General features: G+C 45.7%; 1 protein-coding gene across 1 annotated transcript in view; it reads right to left on the reverse strand.

Moving 5' to 3' along the window:
* Positions 1-433: 433 nt before the first annotated feature.
* The window catches only part of TNFRSF1B (TNF receptor superfamily member 1B), a 39,966-nt gene continuing 16,386 nt past the window's right edge, over positions 434-24,013 (reverse strand). Inside the window, exons 2-10 of the mRNA XM_063145295.1 lie at positions 21,861-21,966; positions 17,461-17,589; positions 15,010-15,159; positions 12,414-12,507; positions 11,388-11,587; positions 9,879-9,956; positions 7,798-7,835; positions 4,097-4,334; positions 434-2,225 (exon numbers count right to left, since the gene is read on the reverse strand). Of these exons, the coding sequence (XP_063001365.1) occupies positions 1,939-2,225; positions 4,097-4,334; positions 7,798-7,835; positions 9,879-9,956; positions 11,388-11,587; positions 12,414-12,507; positions 15,010-15,159; positions 17,461-17,589; positions 21,861-21,966 (1,320 nt within the window). The 3' untranslated portion in view covers positions 434-1,938. The remainder of the gene's footprint in view (positions 2,226-4,096; positions 4,335-7,797; positions 7,836-9,878; positions 9,957-11,387; positions 11,588-12,413; positions 12,508-15,009; positions 15,160-17,460; positions 17,590-21,860; positions 21,967-24,013) is intronic.

Raw genomic sequence — 24,013 nt, forward strand, 5'->3', positions numbered from 1 at the left:
ATGATTAAAAGACCATAAAATCAGGATCTGCCAGCGGGGTTAACATTGTATCCAGTTGTGCTGGATCAGACCAAAGGTCTATTTGGTCCAACATTCTAGTATCCAACCAGCTGCCCATGAGAAACCTGTGAGTATTATTATTATTATTATTATTATTTATTTATATATATAGCACCATCAATGTACATGGTGCTGTACAGATAACACAGTAAATAGCAAGACCGAATGCAATAGTACTCTCCTTCTAGTGTTCCCCAGCAATTGTTATTCCGATGCATTGCTGCATTTGCTACTGGAGGTAAAATACAGCCATCATGACTAATAGACATTGATAGCATTATCCTCCATTAATTGTTCCAGCTCTACCATATCAGGAGGATGGGGGTGAGGATAGAAGTCTGATAAGAGTGTTTCTAGAAATTACCACACAATAGAAATGTGATTAGATTTATTTACACATAACAGAAGGCAAATAGATATGCTGTACACTCTGATTCAACTGCTTGATTTGGAGTAATTTGGCAAGATTGTGCACCCTGAGCGATGGCCCTGGTAAAATCTGAGGTTTAAAAAAAAAGAGAAAAATTATGAAAAAAATGGTAATGTTATGAGAACCTTATTTCCACTCGATGGCAGCTGTCAGCACCTGCAATCTCCACTTACTACCTGAAAACAAAGATTTCGTTATTTATCAGCTGCTCAAGGTCACTCAAAATGAAGGCAAAGTTGAAAGGGGATCGCATATTTCCAGAGAGAAGCTAGAGTACATTTCAAAGGACAAGACAAAATTCTGTACAGTTTTGTTCCAAACATCTCTGCGAGTAAATGCAACAAAAGGCAGGAGAATAACTATCTGTTAAGGAGTTGGGTAGACCAGGGAAGTACGGCACATGAAGCTGCTTCTTTCGCGCCTACGTGACAAACGTGGAGTGCTTCCAAACAGAGGGCTCCTAGCACAATGGATCAGAAGACATCGTGCAGCTGTCCTGTCTTTCTGTCCTTACTGGATTTTCTTTGGTAAGCAAAAAAGACAGGAGAGGCAGTGGGAACAAATTGACGATGATGTTGTCTGGAGCCCTTTCCCTTAATAATCTTCATCTAGAAGTACCCATGACCTCCATACCAAAATTCCCTTTTCTACATAACTGGGGTTTCCCCTCCATTTCAGGGAAGATTTTTCATTATCAATAACAATACATAATAGGAATGAAGAATTATAGCTAAAATTACAGCAAAACATGGGGGTGGGGGAAGTGCACATTCAATAAAACTTTTTTAAAAAAAGAGTTTAGAAAAATATATATTATTCCTTTGGATTATGCACAATTATTTTGAAAAGAAGATTTCAGGGTTCCATATCTTGGGCCTTTGTGGAATGACTGAAAATCCCCCCTTCTGTTTTCGAGCTGCTAAGTAGATCGTAGGAAGACAGACGCCTTATGCCAAGTCAGACCACAGCTCAGAACTGCCCACACTGACTGGTAGTAGCTGTCCAGGATTTCACATAGGGGTCTTTCCCAGCCCTGCCTTGAGATGCCAGAGGCTGAATATGGAACCTTCAGCATACAAAGCGCATGCCCTATCCCTGAGCTACAGGATATGCTTTGGAGGTGTCTGCCTTACGAGTCGGGCAGGGTCCAGATCACTGCAGTTGCTGTTTTGGGGCAATCGTGTAGCACCGAGAACCTTCACTGTCATCCTATTTCATTTGGTCACCCACAAATACAAGAATTAAAAACATTTTCACAACCCTAGTTCCTGTCCAAGTCTTTTGCATATTGCTAGAAGCACCTGAGTTTCTCTAGCCACTTCAAATGGCTTGCATCACTTTTTGAAGAACAACTTTTAAAGTGTTTTAAGAACAAAAGCAGCTTTGCAGAAAAGCCATCGAGCTGCTTCTTTATGATCTATGATGAGCTTCCGGCACAGCCCGCATCCTCACGTAGTCTTCATGCCTACATCTTGTATGCTGAGTGGAAGTGGCTTTCCCTCGTGATCAAAGATGTCTGTATTGTCCTCAACTTCTACTGCGATTTGTCTTCCAGGCTCTCTTTTTAAGGGACTTTCTTCCTTTGACAAGGGGAGGTCTTCTGCGGCCAAAGCACAATCTCTGGAATCAGCCACGACCGAACCATTCAGGGACTGGAACTGCAAACTGTGGTCTGAATTACAGACGCTGACAATACAGCTAACATTCACATGTGTTCCTCCATTGCTAGATTGCTCTATACAAAAACAAAACCGGAAAGAGAAAATCCGTTTAAAGCAGAAGAATAGGAGGGAAAAAGTTCCTCCATAATGGTTAGACCAGATTGCTAATTTTTTAAAAAATGCCCCACTGGGACTTTTAAAAAGTGTGTTGATTTACATCATCTTCCCTTCAGAGTGCTTCTTATACGAATTCATCTTTTTTGAGCACTGGCTTTGTGTCTTCTGGGCAAAGTATAAAGTGTTGGTTAACACCTTTAAAGGTCTACATGGGTTGGGTCCAGGTTACCTGTGGGATCGCTTTCCCCCATACAATCCGCCTCGCACACTCAGGTCCTCTGGGAAGAATTTACTTCAGCCAGCAAAAACTAGTTTAACAACTATTACCCAGAGGACCTTCTCTGTTATCTCTCCCAGACTGTGGAATGGCCTGCCGGGAGAGATCCACCAACTCAATAGTCTTTCTGAATATAAAAAAGCAATAAAGACTGATCTCTTCTGGCAGGCCTAGCCAGTCGAATTTTAAGATGTCTAGCTGTTATTCTAATGCATTAATTTTATATGTTTTAATCAGTTTTATGTATTTTATGATGTTTTATATTTTATGTTGTTCCCTGCCTCGATCCAGAGAGAGAAGCAGGTAATAATCATTATTATTCCCTACTCTGGTTAAGAGCAGTCTAAGGCACAGCCACAACCACTCACAATGTCGTTTGAAGCAAAGAAGTTGGACAGTACTCTAAACCCTGCCCTAGGCATCCTCAGCATCCATCCAGAGAGCTGGACCGCCCAGAGAGCTTCGGCTATTGGGTGGTATAAAAATGTAATAAATAAATAAATAAATAAATCCAGGGCCTGAAGGTATATTAGTGGTGCCCCTCCCCACGCCTTTCATGTTGTGAAATTCCCTCTCCAGAGAGGTCCATCTGCTGCCATAACATCTTTGGCCATCAGGCCCACCCCTTACTATTTTCATAGATTTTATTTAATAATAATATCTCTGCATTTTGCTGTGGTTTTAGCATGGTTTTTTTTTAACTCTTTTGATTTTCCCTCTCTTGGCTTTCTATATTTCCTTCTATCACGATTTTTGGCATGTTTTTATTACTCCTATTTTACAATGAATACCCAGGAGATCTGATGTGTTTTTTATGTAGATTATCTCTTGGCCGACCAGAATCCACAGGTGGCTTGATTCAGCACTATTGCAATTGCTTGTTGGTGTTGGATGATGTTAAATGACCGACAGTGTTTTAACTTGTTAAATCTTGTATCGTTATGAGTGGAACGCTACTCATTGCTTTCATATCACTGTATTCACAGTGCTATCTTGTGACCGTAATAAACTACTTACTTACTACATTGTTGCTGTGATATTTTACTCTCAAGATCCCTACTCTGTGGAATGGTTGGTTTTGTTTTTATAGTTATGCCTGCCTCTTCATTGAGCCTAGGGAATTTGCTACCCCACGGTGTAGCGATGGCCACCAATTTGGATGGTTTTAAAAAGGGGTTGGAAAATTTCTGGAGGAGAAGGTTATAAATAGCTAGTAGTCCTGATGGCTATGTGCTACCTCTAGTAGCACAGCCAGTAAGCCTATGTACACCAGTTGCTGGGGAACATGGGCGGGAGGGTGCTGTTGCACCATGTCCTGATTGTTCATCCCTGGCCGATGGCTGGTTGGCCACTGTGTGAACAGAATGCTGGACTAGACGGACCCTTCCTGTGATCCAAGAGGGTTCTTCTTATGTTCTAATCCATGTTTTATTGGACTTGGAATGATTACTTTTAACCTGTTTCATTTTGTATATCATCCGGAGAGCTATTGTTATTGGGCAACCAATAAATGGAACATATAAATAATCTCTAGTCATGACAGTTTCTTACTTGACTTCGCGCCATTGTGGTGCATGCAGGTACTTGATGGAGAAGATCTTTCCGGAGCCTTTTCTGCTTCAATTGTTAACGTGCTCACATTACTGATTCCACTGCTTTTGTTAGACCCGGGTGGGCTGTCTAAAGAGCCACTTGAGGTAGAGACCTGCAAGAGATTCTGCTCCTCTTGTTTCAGGGTGCTTGAGGCCTGGGGCCAGCTGCCAGATACCTTCATGTTCCCGGAGAATGACTGAAAGAGAATTGGGAGCCAGACTTTCAGAGATGTATTCAGTTGATCTAGGGTCATGCCACCAACGTGGAACCCTGCCTCAGAAGACTAACAAGAGCAGGCTCACAGTGGCTTGTTGCCTGGGGATGTATATGATGCTAATGGAACATCAGGGCCCATTCCAACCATTTTGCTGCCAGAGGCAAAGGACAAGATGGCATCCTGGTCTGCAGAGGTTCCCAATCCACCCCACAGAGAGTTGGACACTTTCCATGGGTCCCGCCTCCTCCCAAGCCCTGCCCCCGGCCTGGATGCTTGGGGAGGTGGGGGAGAGAAATCCCCATGTTATTTCCATTGGGAGGGTGAGCAGCCTCACTTGGTCTGTGCCTGCAAGAGCCGGGAAGTACCGTATTTCTTCGATTGTAAGACGCCATCGACTGTAAGACGCACACTAATTTCAGTACCACCAACAGAAAAAAACAACCCTAAGACATACCCATGATTCTAAGACGCACCCCATTTTTAGAGATGTTTATAGGGGGGAAAAAGTGTGTCTTAGAATCAAAGAAATAGGGTACCAGCCGAGTCCCTTTCTCCATGCAGAAAGAGGCACAAAGAAAATAAAGTGAGGGGCAGATGATGCCATCAGAAAAGTGGGGCTCCATCCCTTTCACAAGATCTGGCCCAGCAGTTTTGGCGAGGGGAAGCAATCCAGCCCATGGGCCAAAAGTGGTGGCCTGCCCCGGGCATTACATGTACATAAGCTGACCAGACTGTTAGTTGAAACATACTCTGACGCCGGCAATGGTGTCTTCCCTTGTTCCTGAGCACAAGAGGCAAGCTTAGGACCACAAGGTACACACCCAGCTCTGTCCTGAAACATCTCACTGCATCTCCCCAGCCCTTGGCATCTACCACCTGAGGGGGACACCTCTACATAATGGTAGAGCTGCCCCAGTGAAACGTGGCTCCTTCCCCATCAGCAGACCATTGAACAAGGAGGATGGCTGTAACAAAAGAAAGTTTACCCAGGAAAGGTGTGGGGTGAGTGGATTGAGAGAGAGGCAGCCCTTCTCCCTCCCCTAAGCCATTTCTACAGAAGGATTTGAAAACGGGGGGGCGGGGAGGGGGTTAAGAAAAATGCTTATAATCCCCCCCCCCCAACACACTCATTGCAATTGGAAAAAGAGAGCCAAATACTCTGCAATTTTCTTGTGCCTGCCACCATTTTTAATGACACTAAGAAAGGGGCATTATGGAGGATTCAAAATGGCACCCAGGCTATCAACAAAGAAGCGCTGCTGTTACTGCTTGGGGAGGAAGAACGAAAAACCAGGGGGCAGGAAGAAAGAAGCTGTGCCGCCACTCCCCACTTTCACCACCTGCAAATAAGGTTGAGGATTTTGGAAAGGCAGCATGGTACAGTGGTTCGGAGTGGCAGGTGAGGGCAGATTCAAACCCTCAGTCTACTATAAAGCTCACTGGGTGACCTCCTGCCAAGCACTTTCTCTCAAGTGAAGCTACCTCTCAGGGTTGTTGTGGAGTTACAAATGTGAGTGAAGGGGAAGAGAACAATGTGCGTTGCTTTTGGGCCTCTTGGAGGAGTTGGGAGATCAATGTTTGAGAGGCCGTTCGTTCATCATGAGCAGCAGCAATGGTGAGGGGGGACTGGAGCCATTCTCTCCCACACCTCCTGCCCTGCCGCTCCAGCAGTTCAAGGGAAGAAACACATCTTGTCGTGTGAAGCAACGGGCTGCAGCCATTCCACAGGAAGGAGTGGATCTAATTTTAATCAGTCCCGCGGGAAGCCAGCTTGCAAGTAATTTGAAGAAATGCACACATACGTTTGGACTTGTAACTCTGCCTGGAAAATCATAATGGCTGTAGAAAATAAATTTGGCACCAAACTGATTGGCCAAACCTTTCTTCCCCTGAGGCATCTATGCCTTCTTATTGCCAGTTTGAAAAATGTGCTCACATTTCTTCATTTAACCTTATCACATTGTGTTTAGGTGCTATTATTTAATGTGTTGCTAAAATTATTTCTACCCTGGGTTCTGTCAGAAAGGACCCCCCAGCAGCTAACAATGGGGGTGGGGTAGTGTCAAATGTAGTAACATACATTTATGCTGTATAAAATACAGTATAAAAATACTATTTTAAAAAGTGTATGCATACGCACACAGTCATCAAAGTGCAATACATATCTTTTGCTGATATATTTTAGAGCCACAAGAAGAGAGCAAGTGAATGGGCACTGGAAGTGAAGCCCCCTCTCAGGGAGGGGCTGGTTGAAGGCATCTGGCCCAACATCCCCCCCCCCCAAATTTGAAACTAATGGCATTTGTACCCGACCCTCTCATGGGTGATCAGGCTCTGGGATCAGGTCATCCCCGCCTGCATGAGGCCACAGGGGAGAAAAAGTAAAGATAGGAAGTTGCCTTATACAGATCATTAGTCCATCTAGCTCTCTACTGCCCATGCCACCCTTCCCCAATCCGGTGCCCTCCAGATGTTTTGGATTTTAACTCCCATCAGCCCCAGCCAGCATGGCCAAGGATCCGAAAAGCTGGGAGGTGAGGTCAAAAACATCTGGATTGGAGAAGGCTGGCCTACAAGCAAGTGCTTCACCACTGAGCTAAGTTGGGACGGTCACAGTGGGATGTAAACATGGAGGCTAGAGAGCTATTGACAGCCTCATGCATCCAGGAGAAGAGACAACTGCTTCACGTGCACAGTGATGTCCCGTCACTCAGTTATGAAGCACATACTTTGAGTCAGAAGGTCCCAGGTTAAATTCGTGGAATGTCCAGGTTGTCAAGCAGGAATACTGGGAAATATCTCTCTCTGCCTAAGGCCTTGAAGAGATGCTGCCAGGCAGATTAGGTTGTACTAGACTAGATGTTCACACAACATTCTAAGACACAGTAGTTAAGCATTTCTGAGCTAAACTTTATGACTTATTGTGTCATGTGAACCATTCCTAACCATGGTGGCTATCTAACCATGGCTTAAACACGCTCACTAACCGCTTGCTGCAAAAGGATTAGCGGCCTATCCATGATTTAGCATGTTTTCTGAACAGGCCCATGGCTTCATAAGTTATGCAGAAGTGGCTCCAAATTCAGTAGGACCCCTAGGAAAGGGACTCCTCCTACATGAGTGGATCCCCCTCCCCAAGTGGCAGGAGCATTGTTTGAGATCAACCCCTGAATATGTCTTTTGGAAACGTGTCTGGAATAAAAATTAGGTGCTCTTTGAGAATTTGGTCTCTCTTGTTTTTGGTTGTTGCTGTTGTAGTAGTTGTAGACCCAGCACTTGGGGGGGGGGGAGCAATGGCAGCAAAGAATCCTGCTGGGGTGCTGGGGCTGCCTAAGGTTCCAGGGGCTTTTGCAGCAGGAAAGAGCAGCCAGGCTGCCTTTAGTTTCTGGTTTGATTGAGGATGAAGGTGTTCATACAGATTGGAAGTGATGTTCACACTGACCTGTTTTTCATTGCCACACAGTGGAGCACAATGTTGGCCTGCCAAGGAGAAAATAAGAAATTGAAGTTAACCTCCTTCCATGCAAAGTGCGTGTGTGTGTGTTTAAAGAAGCACTAAGATCCCCAAGCTTATGAGATCTTCTTCTCACAAGTTACTCATTTGTATTTATTTATTTTACTTCCCAAGTTTATATACTGCTTCCCGACAATATTACTGAAGCGGTGAACTTAATCGCTCAGTTCACAAAACATGTTTCTCAACGGTGATTTTAGAACTCCATAGTGGAGTTTTTACACCACTGTTGAGAAATGTGTTGTCTGGCAGGAAAAACTCCACGCAACGGTGGGTGTTTTTTTTTGCGGGGGGGGGGGGGGAACGCTCTACGCAGAATATCCAATCTGTGCAGAGGAGAGTTCAACCGTTGTGTGGCAGGTTCCGTGGAGTTTTCTGTTGCGTTGAGTTGACTTTTCCCATTGGCTACAGAGTTCCCAGGCAAGGGCGGCAAAAGGAGCCAAGTGCCACTGTAGGAGAGCCACTGGGATTGGGTTGTTGTTGTTGTTTTGCAGCAGTGGTTCATGGGATACCATCAGGAGGACCAGGGAGAGGAGAGAAGGTGGAGGAACTATCAAACATCGTGATAGATTTTATTCAACTGCATGGTAGCCCACAGTTACGCAACGGTGGCGTTAGAACATGTTGTGTGGGGAGTACCTCCTAAAAACTCAACTGTTGAGTGGAGTTTTTACACACCGTTGACTAATGTGTTGTCTGAACTAGGCCAATAACAACATCAGCACTAAATTATAACAATAAAACAGTTACTGATCAACAATTAAACCTGTAGGGAAACTAGTACATTAATACTATCTGTTGGAAGGGAATAACGTTGGTCATATTCCTATATTCAACTGTAATTTTCTCCCTGTGTTGGGTGATTAATTAAAAACAACACTGCAGTTTTAGGAGGAAATGTCGCTATTGGGAGAAAACAAAATTGTTGTCAAATGCCAAATGTAGGGAATAAATGTGGATTTTAAGCATTCTGAAAATAGCCTTGGTCACACTGGATGCTTGTCAAGTCCTCAGCAATGGTCAGACTCCAGGCAATCTGGGTCGAGGACCTGGGGGATCAGGCTGTCAGTTTAAGTGGGCCAAGAGTAGGCACAGAGTCAAGTTCAGTTTAGCAAACAAGGATTAGAGGGGCTGCCATGGCCCCCTAAACACAACAAGGGCCAGATACTGAGGCTGTCAAACTAGGGGTCAGGATCCAAGGCAGCAATCAGAAAGAGAGCAAGTGCTCAGGCCAGCCTTCCCCAACATGCTGCCCTCCAGTTGTTTTGGACTTCTACTCCCATCAACCCCAGCCAGCATGGGCAGTGGTCTGGAATCCTGTGAGTTGTAATCTAAAACATCAGGTTGGCAAAGGCAGGCTTAGGCAGTGTCCTCAGCCACAGAGACATTCAGACTAAGGAGAAAGCTGTGAGGCTCAGGCTTTATAGGACCTGGTGGGTAGTGATTGGCCCTTGGGGTCAGCTGACAGAATGCTCCCGTGAGCTGACATTGCAGCCCAGGCGCTGCCCCTGAAAGCAGTGGATACACAGCAGTAGTGGTGGTGGTGGTGCAGGACATAAGGCATGGCAGACTGATAGCAGGGAATCCCCATTCAACCACTGCCCCCCCCCCCCGCGCATGCACCTATGTGGTGCCCTAAAGTGCTTGTGTGCATTCTCCACTTAGGGATGACATAGGAAGCCGGGAGAGAGAGAAATGCAAAGCCGTCTATTTACACTCAGTGCTTGTGTTCCACCACAGTTCCAAAAACTGCTAGAGAGCACGTTTGAAGTGTGAACTAGAAGGACATCAGTTGTTACCTGCTGGATCATCTGGGCTTTCTTTCTTCAGTTTCCAAGAATCTGGAGCAGCTCTGCAATATCCTCATCTTATATTTACTGCCTCAGCCCAGATCTCATTCTTTTCTCTGATCTCTAGGTAAAGGCTCTTTTGCAAATAAGTAAATAAAAAACCCAGACTCCTATAGGTCGACAGATTGATTGGTCCTGCCTTCGTTATGCACTCCTTACCTTTCTTCCTTAATGCGAAGGAGAAAAAAGTCCCTCCTATCAGTATAAGGATAGCGAGCATCACTCCAGCCACCCAACCTGAAAACAAACAAAAATGCCAAAAATACAAAACGGAACCAAAATCATGCTAAGCCAGAAAAATAGCAACTTGTCAAACACCCCTCCCTGGCACAAACTTTGAGGGGAAAGATGTCCGATTTCTGGAAATGTTTACGTCCCAGAAAAAAAATGTGGTGCAGTGGAAAAAATTGTTTTAAAAACACACACACAAGGAATTCTAGGGGAAATTTAACTACATGTAACCCTTATCAAACCTAAACTTCATGCACCATCCTTAACTGTCCCTAGCTAGATTTGGGTGGTGAAATGTATTGGCCACAATCCAGAGCACTGTCTATTGTCTGATTAGACCGACTGTCTAATTCTGTGCTCTGTTGTGGTGATGATGTAATTTGTTTTTAGCTGTCTACATCGTTTTAACTTTTCTATGTTAATTTTTTTTTAGACTTTTTATTATGCTGTATTTTGTATTTTTATGAATTGTTGTAAACTGTCTAGAGAGCTTTGGCTATGGGGCGGTATAAAAGTGAACATCATCATCATCGTTTGCATAACACTTTCAAGTATCCAAAGCACTTGACCTGCTTGATCTAGTTGTAATTGTAATTACAATGATCCTATAAGTCAGTTTTAGTGTTCCCCTTATTGCAGATGGGGGGACTGAGAGAGACTTAACTAAAGACAGAGGCAAGGATTGAACTGGAGACTTCCTGATGTGTAGCTCATTGTCTCGGCCACTATGAAGTACAAAAGGGGAGCTATAACCTAAAAATTGTCATGGGGAGGAGAAAGCTGCCTTATACCAAGTCACACCCTTGGTCCATCAGGCTCAGTATTATTTGTACAAACTGGCATCATTTCTCTAGGGTTTGGGGCAGACATCTTTGGGGGGGGGGATCTTCATGGCCCGGGTTGGCGCTACCTCCCTCTCAAACCCCACGCTTTCCCTCCCCAGGGTGGTGTCAGATAATCCTGATTCTGAGAAGGGAATGTGGGGTTTCTGGGTGGCCATCTGGGGACCAGAGCCTCCCTCACCCTCTTCCTGGTCGCCTTCCAATCATAGGTCGCCTTCCACCAGGCACTGCCCGGCCACGCCTCCACTGTGACTCCGGGGCAAAGCGAGGGGCTATCTTGATGCTGTCTTGCACATCCTCGCCTTGCTCCAGAGAGAAAAGTCAGGGTAAGTCCCCTACTTTTCTTCTCTGCAGCTTCGGTGGAAAGCTCTAACACTGCGCCACCGCACAGTTACCCCGGGGCTTTCCGAGCATTTAGGCAGCCTCCCCCCCGCCCCCCGCTGCCATATCTGGAGATGTCAGAGACTGAACGTGGGACCTCTTGCACGCAAAGCAGGTCCCCATCCATTGAGCTATGCCCCTCAACAATACAGGGGGCAACCCCAAGCTCACTTCATAGCCCACTGAGAACTTGAATGAATTCATCCTTGCTCACCAGCAATGGAGGAAACGTCTGTTGAAAGGTCTTGTTTGCTGTTCAGCATTGGAATCGTAGTGACCTCATGCTGTGGGGGCAACGGCCCCTTTCCGGTTATTGTGATGCGTGGAGAAGTCGCAATGATGCCAGAAGACCCACTGCTATCACTACAAATGGCATCGCTGGTGCTGTTTCCGGGGAGAAGTTCCGATTTACAGCTGTGAGGTACAATGAAAAGAGCAACTTAGAAAATTGGAAATGAAGGATTTCTTCTTCTTTTTTTAATACTATTTTTATTGATTTTCAAGTAAGGACAAATACAATAAATACACAGAGTAAAAGAAAACACTCAACAACAATATAGATGTTCCCATAGCACCACTATAAAAAAAGCATGGGTGTTCATTCCTTCAATAAGCACTTGGTACAGAAAAAGATGCAGGTTAAGTTAGAACCTCTGACCAAAAGGATTCCTGAGTCATTGGGGGTCTAGGTTCGCCAGGATTCACATTAATAAAAGTGAAAAAGTCCAGCCAGTTTTCCACAAATGTGTCTGATGTTATTTCTCCTCTTGCTAACCTGCTATGTTGTGTCAATTTATCATTTAAAACTAGTTTCCAAATCTTATCAAACCAGCGTTGATGGTCCAAAGGTCTGTCGCTTTTCCAGAATTGGGCAATTTCCCACCTGGATGCAACCAGCAAATGGGTGGAAGGATTTCTAAAACCAATCCTAGTGGTAGTGAAAACCACATTTTAAAGGAGGACTATGCTTTAGTAGAGTATCTAACCGGTTGCGGGGTATGTGAAGTATCCAACAAAACCTGCTATTTGCTCTAACCAAATCATGTTGAATTGGTGGGTGGGGGGTTGTCGCTGCTATCAAATGAGTGCATTAGGGGTTACCCGGCTTATGCTTTCCCAGTGTGCAGCTCTATGAAAAGAAAGGCTCTTCCACCCACCCCCAAAAAGGGAGAATCACTGTCCCGGTTTGCAATTATGCCAGACATGCATCCACCTAAAAATGGGAGACTGGGCAACTCACATCCTATGGGGCCTGCAGGTGGCGCTGTGGGATTCCACATCCGAAAACGTGCCCCGAGTGCAAGGAGCACATTGCACATCGCTGCTTCTTGTGCCTGTAAGCAAAAGAACATCCTCAAAAGAGTTCCAACTAGCTATGTCGGAAGAAAAACAGCGAAGGAAATGGCTCAGGATGTTGAGCCGATGTTTCAAAGCAGAGAGGAACTTGTCCAGCCCCACCCGTTTCAGCCACTTCTAGACAAAATTCAAATCCATGAGCCAGGTTTGCATTCTCCGCAAGCTCACATGGCGCTGTATTGCTCTCCACAAGAGCCACTGCAGAAGAAAAATCCGTGCTGGTTGGTGGCCAGGGGAGGGTTAGAGCTCCAGCGGTCAAGCCCAGCACTTACTTCCTGCTCCACCACCAGCACTTAGCTTCACCTACAAGCCTGCCAGGCTGAGTTCTGTGATTTATGGACAACATCTAGACCTCCGTATGAGCTTCCCTGAGCATTCTGTCAGGTGACCAGCAAGGGCCAATCCCTGGCACCCACCTTTGGAGAACTTGCTCCTCAATCTGAACAACTCATCTCTGGAGTGATAACACTACTGAGGCTCTCGCTCCACTGTCCTGACTGCTGCCTGGCAGGTGGATGACACACCTGCCTCTGGCCCCTCTGAGCCTGGGCTGCTGCCTTGGCAACCAAGCCCTGCCTCTCCTGGACCAGGCACCTGCTTCTGGCCAACTGGACTGGCGGCCAGCTCCCCCTCGGTCCTGGAACTGCGTTGCCCAGATCCTGACTCTTGCCAAGTCCTGACAGTGACTTGATCAGCCTTTCTGGAGCTGGAGGCCTACTCCTTGAGCTGTTGCATTTCTTTAGGAACCCTTGGCCTCCTGCCTGGCGCCAAAAGCAGCTTCATTGGCTCTTTGCTACACTCCAAACCTCTCCCTGTATTATCGGTCACTGCCCTTTTCTGTCCCTGTGTAAACTTCCTCTTCCTGTCAGTAAACTTCGCTCAAGCAAAGTTGCCTCTGTGTGCAGAGCAGAAATTTTACTCCTTGGCATTCTCCGTTCATTACTGCTCTGCTTCCTTAGCAGTGCAAACTTTTCCACCTTCCTGCTTCTCGAAGTACCTGTCTTATTTGCCTTTCTGAAGATGTGTCTCTGCTTGCCTGTGTGACCTTTTATTTTGTCTTGTTGTTGGCGAGATTGCCTTGGTATAAACAGCCAGGCCTGCAAGGACCCAGGTCCTTTGGCTGTGCCTGTGAGAGGCCCTGATCTCACCTGTGGGATACAAGACCTATCCAACATAAGACACTGGTTTATGCAATACCTAATTCCCCATTTAAAAGTTCAGCCAGACAGCAAGACGAAATGACTTGGCCAATTTTATCTCAACCCTTCTGGGATGTTGAGTCCTTTCAAAAACAAAATAAAATAAAAGTGCAGCTGTGTGGTTTATGATATCAATGGAATTGGAGCCAGAAGCAATGAAAAAGAGAAGAAAAGGAAGTGTAATACTGAGGATTAAAAAAAAGGAATCTACAAGATATTATCGTGTCCATCCTTTCGGAATGCAAAACACACACATGCACCACAACGTTTTGTGGTGCCTTAAAAGAGTCACCAATTTATTGTGAAACCAGTAATTCTGTCCCTTTAAGGCAGAGGTGGCCAGACTAGGGTTAGGGGGATCTACCTTGTATTTTACTAGAGCCCTTGAGTCTTACCCACAGGAGGCGGGCACAAAATACTGACTCAGGCAGACTTTGGGGCTGTCTTCTTCAGTATCGCTGGGCCGGGGTGGCGGTGAGTAACCTTCATGAAGGGAGGCTTTCCCACAAGCATCACGCCCACCCTCTGTCCCGAGCAGACGGCAGCCAATCAGGGGTCATGATCCGCCAAGCCATGCCTCTGCCGCAACTCCGGAGCAAGGATAGATGGTGAATACACCATATTCGGATCGGTCTGAAGAAAAAAGTCACGGGAAGTCCCTGACTTTTTTTCTCCACAGCTTCACCAGAAAGGCTTTCCGTGCCCGTATATTTGGATTTTAAGGAACAGGGTGCCTCAGAGCATATGGCAAGCCCCGGAATTGGTGATCAGCATCAGAACCAAGCTCACAAGTCCTTTCACACAAAATCCACTCCAGAGATGCTTCCAGACAAGTCTTTTATTGTGCAGTCGCCCCAGGCCACATTCCCAGAATATTTCAGGGGGTGCAGATGCCGACACCTACTTGCAACCCTCCCATGTTTTCCTACCACTTCTTTCCAGAAAAAAACATCTGTTGAAGAGGAAAAGAAGGAATAGCTGCTCAATGCCTTTTACTCGGTAGCACTGGGAGCCCTCCGTCTGGAAGCACTCCTGGTTTTCCCCTGAAGTCTTATTTTTCAGCAGCCTGATTCTGGAGAAAAATAGCTTTTTAGTTGTTGCTGTCGTTATACAACTGGAAGGCACGAATCCTTTGCTGATCTACTACATATCACCAGGAGATCTATCAGTAGGTCCCAATTTACCTTTGGCCAATCTCTGCTTTAAGGCAGCCAAAGACACCTGTTTCATGTCTGCTATCACTAATTTCCACCAATGCAGAAAACGACTACTTGAACTTACCCGATTCCTTAACTCCGTAGCCCTTTTTGCATTGCTTGTATGCTTGACATTGGAGGCATTCACCGGAGTGCTCTGAAGCACAGAATTGGTGAGGCTGACACCAGCATTCTCGATTCTGTGTCCGATTGCACTGCTTCACTTCCACAAGGTCTAATTTTGAGGAAAGATATTGGATGTCATTTGGCGCTACAGCAGCCAAAGCAAAACCCTTCACTGTTAGAGGTCTGTGCTAAGTACAACCCTGCACATCTTACTTTTTGTGGCATCCTCCCACCCGCAAAGCTATGGTTTTTAGAAGGCTACTGGGAGTTTTAGAACAATGTGCCCATTTATCTGTCTCTAATAATTTCACTTACAAGGAGGACATGATTTGGTGGAAGGGCCAAGGTGGGAATTGCAGGTCCTACTAAGAACTTCCTCACTTTCCCCCTCACAATTCAAGAACTATATAAGAGGCAGGCAAAAAGCAGAAAGGGGCCACGATGCAAAGCGAAATGGAGAATCCGAGATGGGTCATTTAGTCTGCATATCATCATCTTTATAATTTTATATAAAATATAATGTTTTATTATGATTTTATTAGAATGTAAGCCTATGCGGCAGGGTTTTGCTATTTTATTGTTTTACTCTGTATAGCACCATGTACACTGATGGTGCTATATAAATAATAATAATAATAATAATAATAATAATAATAATAATAATAATAATGACATATCCTGATGCTGTTCCGTGGAGCTTGTAGCGGGGTACAGAGTCCACCCCCCCCCTTCTATCCTCACAACAGACCCAATGGAGTAGTCTAAAGCAAGAACGAACAACTGGTCCAAATTCAGCCAGTGAGATTCATGGCCAAGTCAGGATTTGAACCTGGGTCTCGGTAACCACTACACCGCCCTTCTCCAACATGGTGCCCTCCCGTAATTCCCAGCCAATGTGGTCATTGGCCATAATTTTGTACAGTGTTCAGATTTTGGATTGGGGGAGGGGGCACATTTAATGTGGAACCACGGAGGAGATGATTGTGTAACGAACACATGTGAAAGCGAACTGGATTTAGACTGATCTGTCCACACCTAGTTCTAGTAGCATCATCCTAGAAGAAGCATTCCCTGGCATGGGCGATTAAAGGGTTGCTTCTATTTTAAAACAGCATATTTGATTTATCGGGCATTTGTTTTTAGTTGATCAAAATGTAGGATAGCTTAACGAGTGTTAAGATTTATGGTAAAGGTAAAAAAGACAACAATAATAGCTTTTATTCTAAGTTTAAAAATGCATACGTTGTCATCTCAGATGTCAGAGAAGCAAAAATAAACCTCACTTCAAAACGAGGAGGAGCAATAAGAAAATGGAGGAGCAAAGCAGATTGGAAAGGGAGTGGTCAAGTTATAGGCGCAGAAGAAAGGGCAGAACCAATTAATCCAATAAAGAAAAATTAAAGGAAGGTTAATCAGGTTAACCCTTTCCATAGAATCATAGAATAGCAGAGTTGGAAGGGGCCTACAAGGCCATCGAGTCCAACCCCCTGCTCAATGCAGGAATCCACCCTAAAGCATCCCTGACAGAGGGTTGTCCAGCTGCCTCTTGAATGCCTTGAGTGTGGGGGAGCCCACAACCTCCCTAGGTAACTGATTCCATTGTCGTACTGCTCTAACAGGAAGTTTTTCCTGATGTCCAGCTGGAATCTGGCTTCCTTTAACTTGAGCCCGTTATTCCATGTCCTGCACTCTGGGAGGATCGAGAAGAGATCCTGGCCCTCCTCTGTGGGACAACCTTTTAAGTATTTGAAGAGTGCTATCATGTCTTCCCTCAACCTTCTCTTCTCCAGGCTAAACCTGCCCAGTTCTTTCAGTCTCTCCTCATAGGGCTTTGTTTCCAGACCCCTGATCATCCTGGTTGTCTTCCTCTGAACACGCTCCAGGTAACAAGCACTGTTGCCCATCCAACACAGAAGTGTTTGTTTTTTCCAAAAAATAATAATTGTAATTAATTGTTTGAACTTTGCAACGCACCTGGGCTGGCATAATTGGGCATGTGACTAGGCCCACTGGACCCAGCTATGGCGGCTGCATTTCTTCCTAGCTGTTTCTGCCTCCTCAGCTGCCTTGTCTGAGCATGCAAGCAGTAACTAGAGTGGGGAGACGGAGCAGCATCACCCACCCACCACGGGCCTTGTGTGCTCTCCCTCTGGAGTGAAATGTGGATCGGGCCCCAAGGACCAGGGGTAGCACATGGGCTATTGTGACAGTGGTAAGGAAGAAGTGGGCTTCACATAGGGTTTCATGCCCAAGGACCCTCCAAACCTGCAGCCAACACTACAGCTCAGATGTTTTTATCTTCTGGGAGGGGGTTACAAGCATAAGAGATTTCTGGTGCATTGTCACCTCCCACCTCCATGACTCCGCCCCTCCCCCTTGAGGCTGACAAGCTCCGTGGCCTACTGTGTACCTCCAGTGCATTCTGGGTTGCAGCTAAAACAGCGCACAGCTCTACTCCAGATGTCAGTATGCATCCCATCTTCACACGGTGTGCACATGGTGTCAACACTCGCGCTGCACCTCTGAAGCACCCGGTAACCTGCAATACACACAAGAATGTAAGTCCCGTTCAGCAAAGGCAACTGTACCTTTGAATGGAAGTGTCTTCCTTGTAGCTTCTGCTTCTAGTCAGTTCACTTGCAGGTATTTCTTAATTGCCCTTTAATTAGTTCCCATTCTATAGGTGGTTTTTTTTTTTTTTTTAGGGAGGGGGCTTTAAGTATTTGTTTTTGCTGTGCAAGCAAAGCAATCACTGGGGAACATGGGTGAGAGGTTGTTCTTGCACTGTGTTCTGCTTATAGGTTCCTGGTTGACAGCTGGCTGGCCACTGTGTGAACAGAGTGCTGGACTAGATGGGTCCTGGGTCTCATCCAGCAGGGCTCTGTTTTTATTTGTTTGTTTATTTTTATGAGCTTGATTGTGCAGTGCTGTAATTGCACCTTCCCCCCGCCAAATAGAGCAATTGCTCTTGAAACTAATAATTAAGTTCCCCCTACCCCCACAGCGGAAAACAGGCTGTGAATAATAGGGATGTGCTCCGCTTCTAATCGGACCGGCGAATTAGAAGCGGAGTGGGGTGCTTCGCCTCCCCTTAAGGCGGAGGCGAAGAGGATTGGGGGGCCGGCGGAGCATGGCGAAGAGGATTGAGGTGAAGGCGGATCCTTTGCCTCAATCCGGAGCTCCGCCGGAAAGGTAAGTGGGGTTTACTGGGCCCTGCTGCTGTTGGTGTTGCCCATGCGGCGACAGCGGCAGGGCCCGGTAAACCCCCCCTCTCCCTTACCTGCCTCCGTCCGTGGTCCCTCGGCTTCTTTAATTGAGCCCAGACTTCCTGGCTGAACCGCGGGCTCAATTGAAGAAGGCGACGGACCGCGGACGGAGGCAGGTAAGGCCCCCCTCCCCCTTATTTATTTATTTATTTTATTTATTTATTTATTTATCATACTTATACCCCGCTCCTCAGCCAAAAAAGGCTCTCGGAGCGGCTTACACTTAGCAAAAAAGACAGTCCCTGCCCTCAGGCTTACAATCTAATAAAGGCCCTCCTCTCCCGGCCTTACCTGGCACCACTCCCCTCCATTGTGGAGCTCCGATTTGGAGCCGGAGCTCCGTGGCGAAGAGGAGCGGAGTATGGGCGGAGCAGCGCGGAGCGGAGCGGGCCGATCCGAAATTTTTGGAGCGGAGCGGGCCGATCCGAAATTTTTGGATCGGCCCGCGGGGCGGAGCGGGGGTCCGTGCACACCCCTAGTGAATAATCAACATCCAATTAAGGATAAATTCAGTACTGCAATATCCCTGTGAAACAAGAAGCAAATAGCAGCAGACATCACAGGGAGGAAGCTTCTAATTAAAGTTGCATTTGACCTGAAAGGCTCCAATTGGTAATGCAGTTCTACTCAAAAGTCTGAAAAAATCACCGCAAACTAGGTCGTTAAAAAGATGAAGGGAAAACAAGGAAATCACTATGACCTGTCATCGCACTTGGCTCCTTGGACTAAACCACTTGTCTGGTGCAGTTGTTTTAAAGCTGCCTTCCCCAACCCAGTCCCTCATGGGTTGGGCTCCAACTCCCATAATTCCCAGCCAGTATGGTGGGAGTTGCAATCCAACTGATCTAGAGGGCCCCAGGTTAGGGAAAGAAAGCTGTTCTAAAGACTCCTGTGCCTGAGACGGCATACTTGCCTCTGGCCCCTGTAACCCTTGTTCACCCCTCCGGAGGTAGATCCCTGCCTGAAATGGACTACATGCTCACCTCCACCTCTTCCAACTGAAGGCCTGCAGACCTGACCCTGCAGGGTCCTGACAATATGTCCAAGTGTTACAGGAGTCAGCCTGGCAGACCATGCTGAAATGGAAAAGTCACTTCTGCTGGGAGAAGGAGTTATCTCAAATGTATGGAAAATGTAGTCTTGAACCAGATGTCTGCTTAAAGTCAGGCCAGGAGTATTTCTTGAAGATCACTCTGAAAAGAGCTGTCAGGCTCGAGATTTCTCAGCAGACTTTTTTTCTTAAAAAATGTCCGAGATTTCTTTTTCTCCACCCACAAATAAAGTGGATAATTTCAAGAAGCCATTTGTTCACAGCTCGATGAGATCATCTGCTGAGGCACCAGTTAAATAGTTTTTATTCCCCTGAGAATTGATGGACAATGTATTTTCACCACCTTCCTTTTCTTTCTCTTCTTTTTAAAGGAGTTCGGAGTAAGATTTTTATAGCTATTTAAAAGAAAAAGTTTAATTGTTTTAATATTTGTAAGACTTCTGATTTTTCAGAGCAATAAAATAAACAAATCCCCAGCTTTCAATCAGTCATCTGACTGAGGCTGCCTTGGAAAACATGAATCAGCAAATGGGAATTAGTTTTGAGAATTGATGCTTCCCGGAATCTGCAATGGAATGGACTACACAAGTGAAAAGATCACTACTGTTTCGAAACTGTATTTACCTTCAGCATTGACCATGGACACTGTAATCCCGTCATTTTGAATTCTTTCTGTGTTTGTTTTGAACTTTTAAGAAAGGGGGAACTATAACTCTGTGCGGGAGCCCACTTTGTGCATGCAGAAGGTCCCAGATTCATTCAGTCCCTGAAAAACTGGTGTCTGAAACCCTGCAGCGCTGTTGTCATCAGCATAGCAGACAACACTGAGATGGATTGTTTGACAGGATGAGGCAGCTTCCTAGGTTCCTGAGGTATATTTAATAACAGTTTTGTGTGTGTTCAGTTACAAGCATGCATTCTTTCCATACATGCATCAATATAATCACACTGGTGGCAGCACAGTGGAAAACATAAACATGAGACTTTCCTCTTTGACTTCCAAGGACCAAAGAGTTCTCTCTTGAGAGCTTTCTGGAAGACATGCTCCTTAGTAATAATAACAAAGGAAGCTCGACAATCTTGCTAGTAATTATCCACTTCACAGAACGTGGGCTCCTTCCCTTGTTCACTCTGGTTTCCTGCTTGTTCAGCCAAATCTTGGTAACTGGGACAAAATGCACATGGTGCATGACAAGAAATGAACACCAGACAGCTCACAATTGCTTCTGTCCCAAAGCGCACATTACCAGGGTTATCAAAACACGATGTGAAGAGGGCAGTGCAGCTTAATGACCACACCTCACACCTCCCCAATGTACTTTCCCCACTTACTCATGGAGAGGATGTAGCTCTGTGAAGACTTCTGGGAATGTCATGGAACTTATACAAACACACACACACGCCCTGAGACTGCTGCTTCCACCTGAGTTGTGGACGGGACCGTGATTGGACAGAGATTAATTCTAACCCAGCGGTCAGGGTCCTGAGATCCCTAGAGCCTGTGCTGTGGGAAGGGAATATTAAGGCTGTCAACAGATACACACAGAAAAAGGAATGGGTGTGTACATTGTTGCTCTGCTTCCCCTTTCACACAAACACATCTTTCATAGAGTCATAGAATAGTTGAGTTGGAAGGGGCCGATAAAGCCATCGAGTCCAACCCTCTGCTCAATGCAGGAACCCACCTTAAAGCATACAGATGGCTGTCCAGCTGCCTCTTGAATGCCTCTAGTGGGAGAGCCCACCACCTCCCTAGGTCATTGGTTCCATTGTCGTACTGCTCTAATAGTCAGGAAGTTTTTCCTGATGTCCCGCCGGAATCTGGCTTCCTGTAACTTGAGCCCATTATTCCATGTCCTGCACTCTGGGCGGATCGAGAAGAGATCCTGGCCTTCCTCTGTGTAACAACTTAACTTAAATTTAAACTTTGCTGTTTTAATCTCATATTTTAACCTATATTAATTTTTGCTGTGTGGTTTTATTCTGGTTGTGCTTTTTATATTGTATTTCGTATGTGTGTTTTAAATTTGTTGGTTGTTTTTATGCTCTTCATGGTTTTTAATTTTTGTGAAACGCCCAGAGAGCTTTGGCTATTGGGCGGTATAAAAATGTAATAAATAAATAAACCTTTTAAGTATTTGAAGAGTGCTATCATGTCTCCTCTCAGTCTTCTCTTCACCAGGCTAAACATGCCCAGTTCTTTCAGTCTCTCCTCATAGGGCTTTGTTTCCAGACCCCTGATCATCCTCATTGTCCTCCTCTGAACTCCCATAAATTCCTGCAACAGCTGGACTGAAGTTTCCAGCCACATCCAGTTTCAGCCCTGGCTCCCCTGCCTTTTACCTCTGATAGCTCCTTCACACTTGATACCTGTTTTCTGCAACCTTTTAGATAAATTGGTTAGATTGATTGACTGAGATGGTTTTTTTTTTTTAAAAAAAAAAAGGACTAAAAAGGCATCCCCAGATTTATTGGTCAATGCAAATACATTACCTGGACGACACAAGCTGCAACATTTATTGATGGTTTCGTTATAGTACTCCATTTTTGGATGTTGGCACTTTTCCTGGTGTTGGGGAGTATATGGCAGTGAGTACACCTGTGGAAATCAAAAGGGAAAATAGTTTTCAGGTGAAAGCTTATAATTGTAAGGTCAGGTGCTCATCACTATCCTGAGCTCTTCAGATGAAGGAATCCAGTTCAGCCCCCGGGGAACCTAGCTCTGTCCTAGGCCAACCCAAGCAGACATAGGATCATGTAACAGGTGGTGGATGTAACCTCTGCCAGAGATCCTGAAGAGCCTTTGGCAATCAGAGTAAGACAATACTGAGTTAGATGGGCTAATGGTCCGACCTGGCATAAAAACCCATTTCCTTAGAGAGACAACAGCTAAAATACAGTTATTCCAACTGGCTCCAACAGCCTCAGAAGTAAAGCTCATGGAGTGTAATTTGGAGAAAAACTTTTTTTGAATGCCAATCATACAGACATGCCCCCAGATTAATCAGGGCACTCATCTGTACTTTCTCCCTCATTGATGACCTAGGTGACCACATTAACATGGGAACAAAGTAACTTTAGGTCCTTAGATTAAGAGGGACATGGGGTGAACTCAGACTTTGTGCTGAAGCAGGTTAATGTGAGAATCAACATGGGAAGGATCAACTGGACTTGAAAACGCTTTCAAAGCCCTTCCAAACATACACAGGTGTGGGGAAACAGTGAAATTGCACGCTGTTCCTATGCACACGATGAGGCCGCAAAAGGTGCTCCAAAACAGTGCATGAGTAGGAGTTTCCTGATTTTTACAGCTATTATTCAGAAAATAAAAATGATCAGTGCACTGCAATGTGCAGAAACAGAGGTTATGGGAGGAAGAGATCCTCACCAAGATGTGGAGAAATTTCATCTGGGTTTATGTACAGAAATAATTTGAAGTGGTTTTGGACAATAAGAGAAGCACGGAGCAAGAACAAAGAGGTACAAAACCAGAACTGAGAATATCCTTTCTCCATTCATTACTGTAAACCCCACAGTGACCCCAGTGAGTCTGCTTTTCGCTAGAAAAGATAAGCATCTGCTTCTCAGACTCACTGAAAAGGAAACTATATTATTCTAATGTTGAAAGGCAAATGCTTTAATACGTCTTTAATAATAGCTTAAGAGCAGGTTTTGAAAGTAGGAAAACTATCCTAGTAAGTGGGGCTTGGGAGGTGGGGTGGGTGGGGAATAACACTAATAAGCCAGACACTTCAGTTCATTTTAAATGTTCAGTACTTAACGGAACAAGCAACAAAACACTAATCTGGGCATTAGCAAAAAGAAAACAGGAAGAAGTGACTATATGTCTGGTTTGAGCTAATGGGTAAATGCCGCTGAGCAGTTATTGGCTCTCTTGCTGTTTCAAATAGCCTGCAAAGAACTGCATGCAGGACTCCGCATTGGTCCTACAAAACACTGCAATGCACAGCGGAGCATCTTTATATTCTGTGCCACTTAGCAGGGCCGCCTCGCTCATGAGGCAGGGTGAATCCCTGGGTAGAGTGGCAAATTGCACGGTGTGTGTGTGTGTGCCATGGCTGCCCCCTGCTCCTGGATGCTCAAGAGAACCTTGCTGGCTCCTCTCCTGCTGTGGCTTTCCCCTCACAGTGAGAGCAGGGCTCTCCCGAACTGGTTGTGTGCTATCTGTACAGCACCATGTACATTCATGGTGCTATATAAATAAATAATAATAATAATAATATCTCCAGTATTCGAGGCTGTAAGCCTGTGTGCACCAGCTGCTGGGGAACATGGGTGGGAGGGTGCTGTTGCACCATGTCCTGCTTGTTCATCCCTGGCCGATGGCTGGTTGGCCATTGTGTGAACAGAGTGCAGGACTAGATGGACCCTTGGTCTGATCCAGCATCAGGGCACTTCTGATGTTCTTGTGTTCTTAACTGACACACAGAACACCTGTTCCAGTGCCAGCAGGTGGGCAGCAGCTTCAAAGAGCCCCCGCTCTCCCAAGTCAGCCATTGGGGCTCTGAAGTGCAGACGCCCTTCTCTGGCTTGCTCTGAGAATCTCCCTGTAGAGGTGTGTTGGCCAGCATGGCTCTTCAGAGAGCCTGCCAAGCCCAAATGCCTGGCTACACTGGCTACCCGGC

This window comes from Elgaria multicarinata, chromosome 20, assembly GCF_023053635.1.
Source record: "Elgaria multicarinata webbii isolate HBS135686 ecotype San Diego chromosome 20, rElgMul1.1.pri, whole genome shotgun sequence".
Lineage (NCBI taxonomy): Eukaryota > Metazoa > Chordata > Lepidosauria > Squamata > Anguidae > Elgaria > Elgaria multicarinata.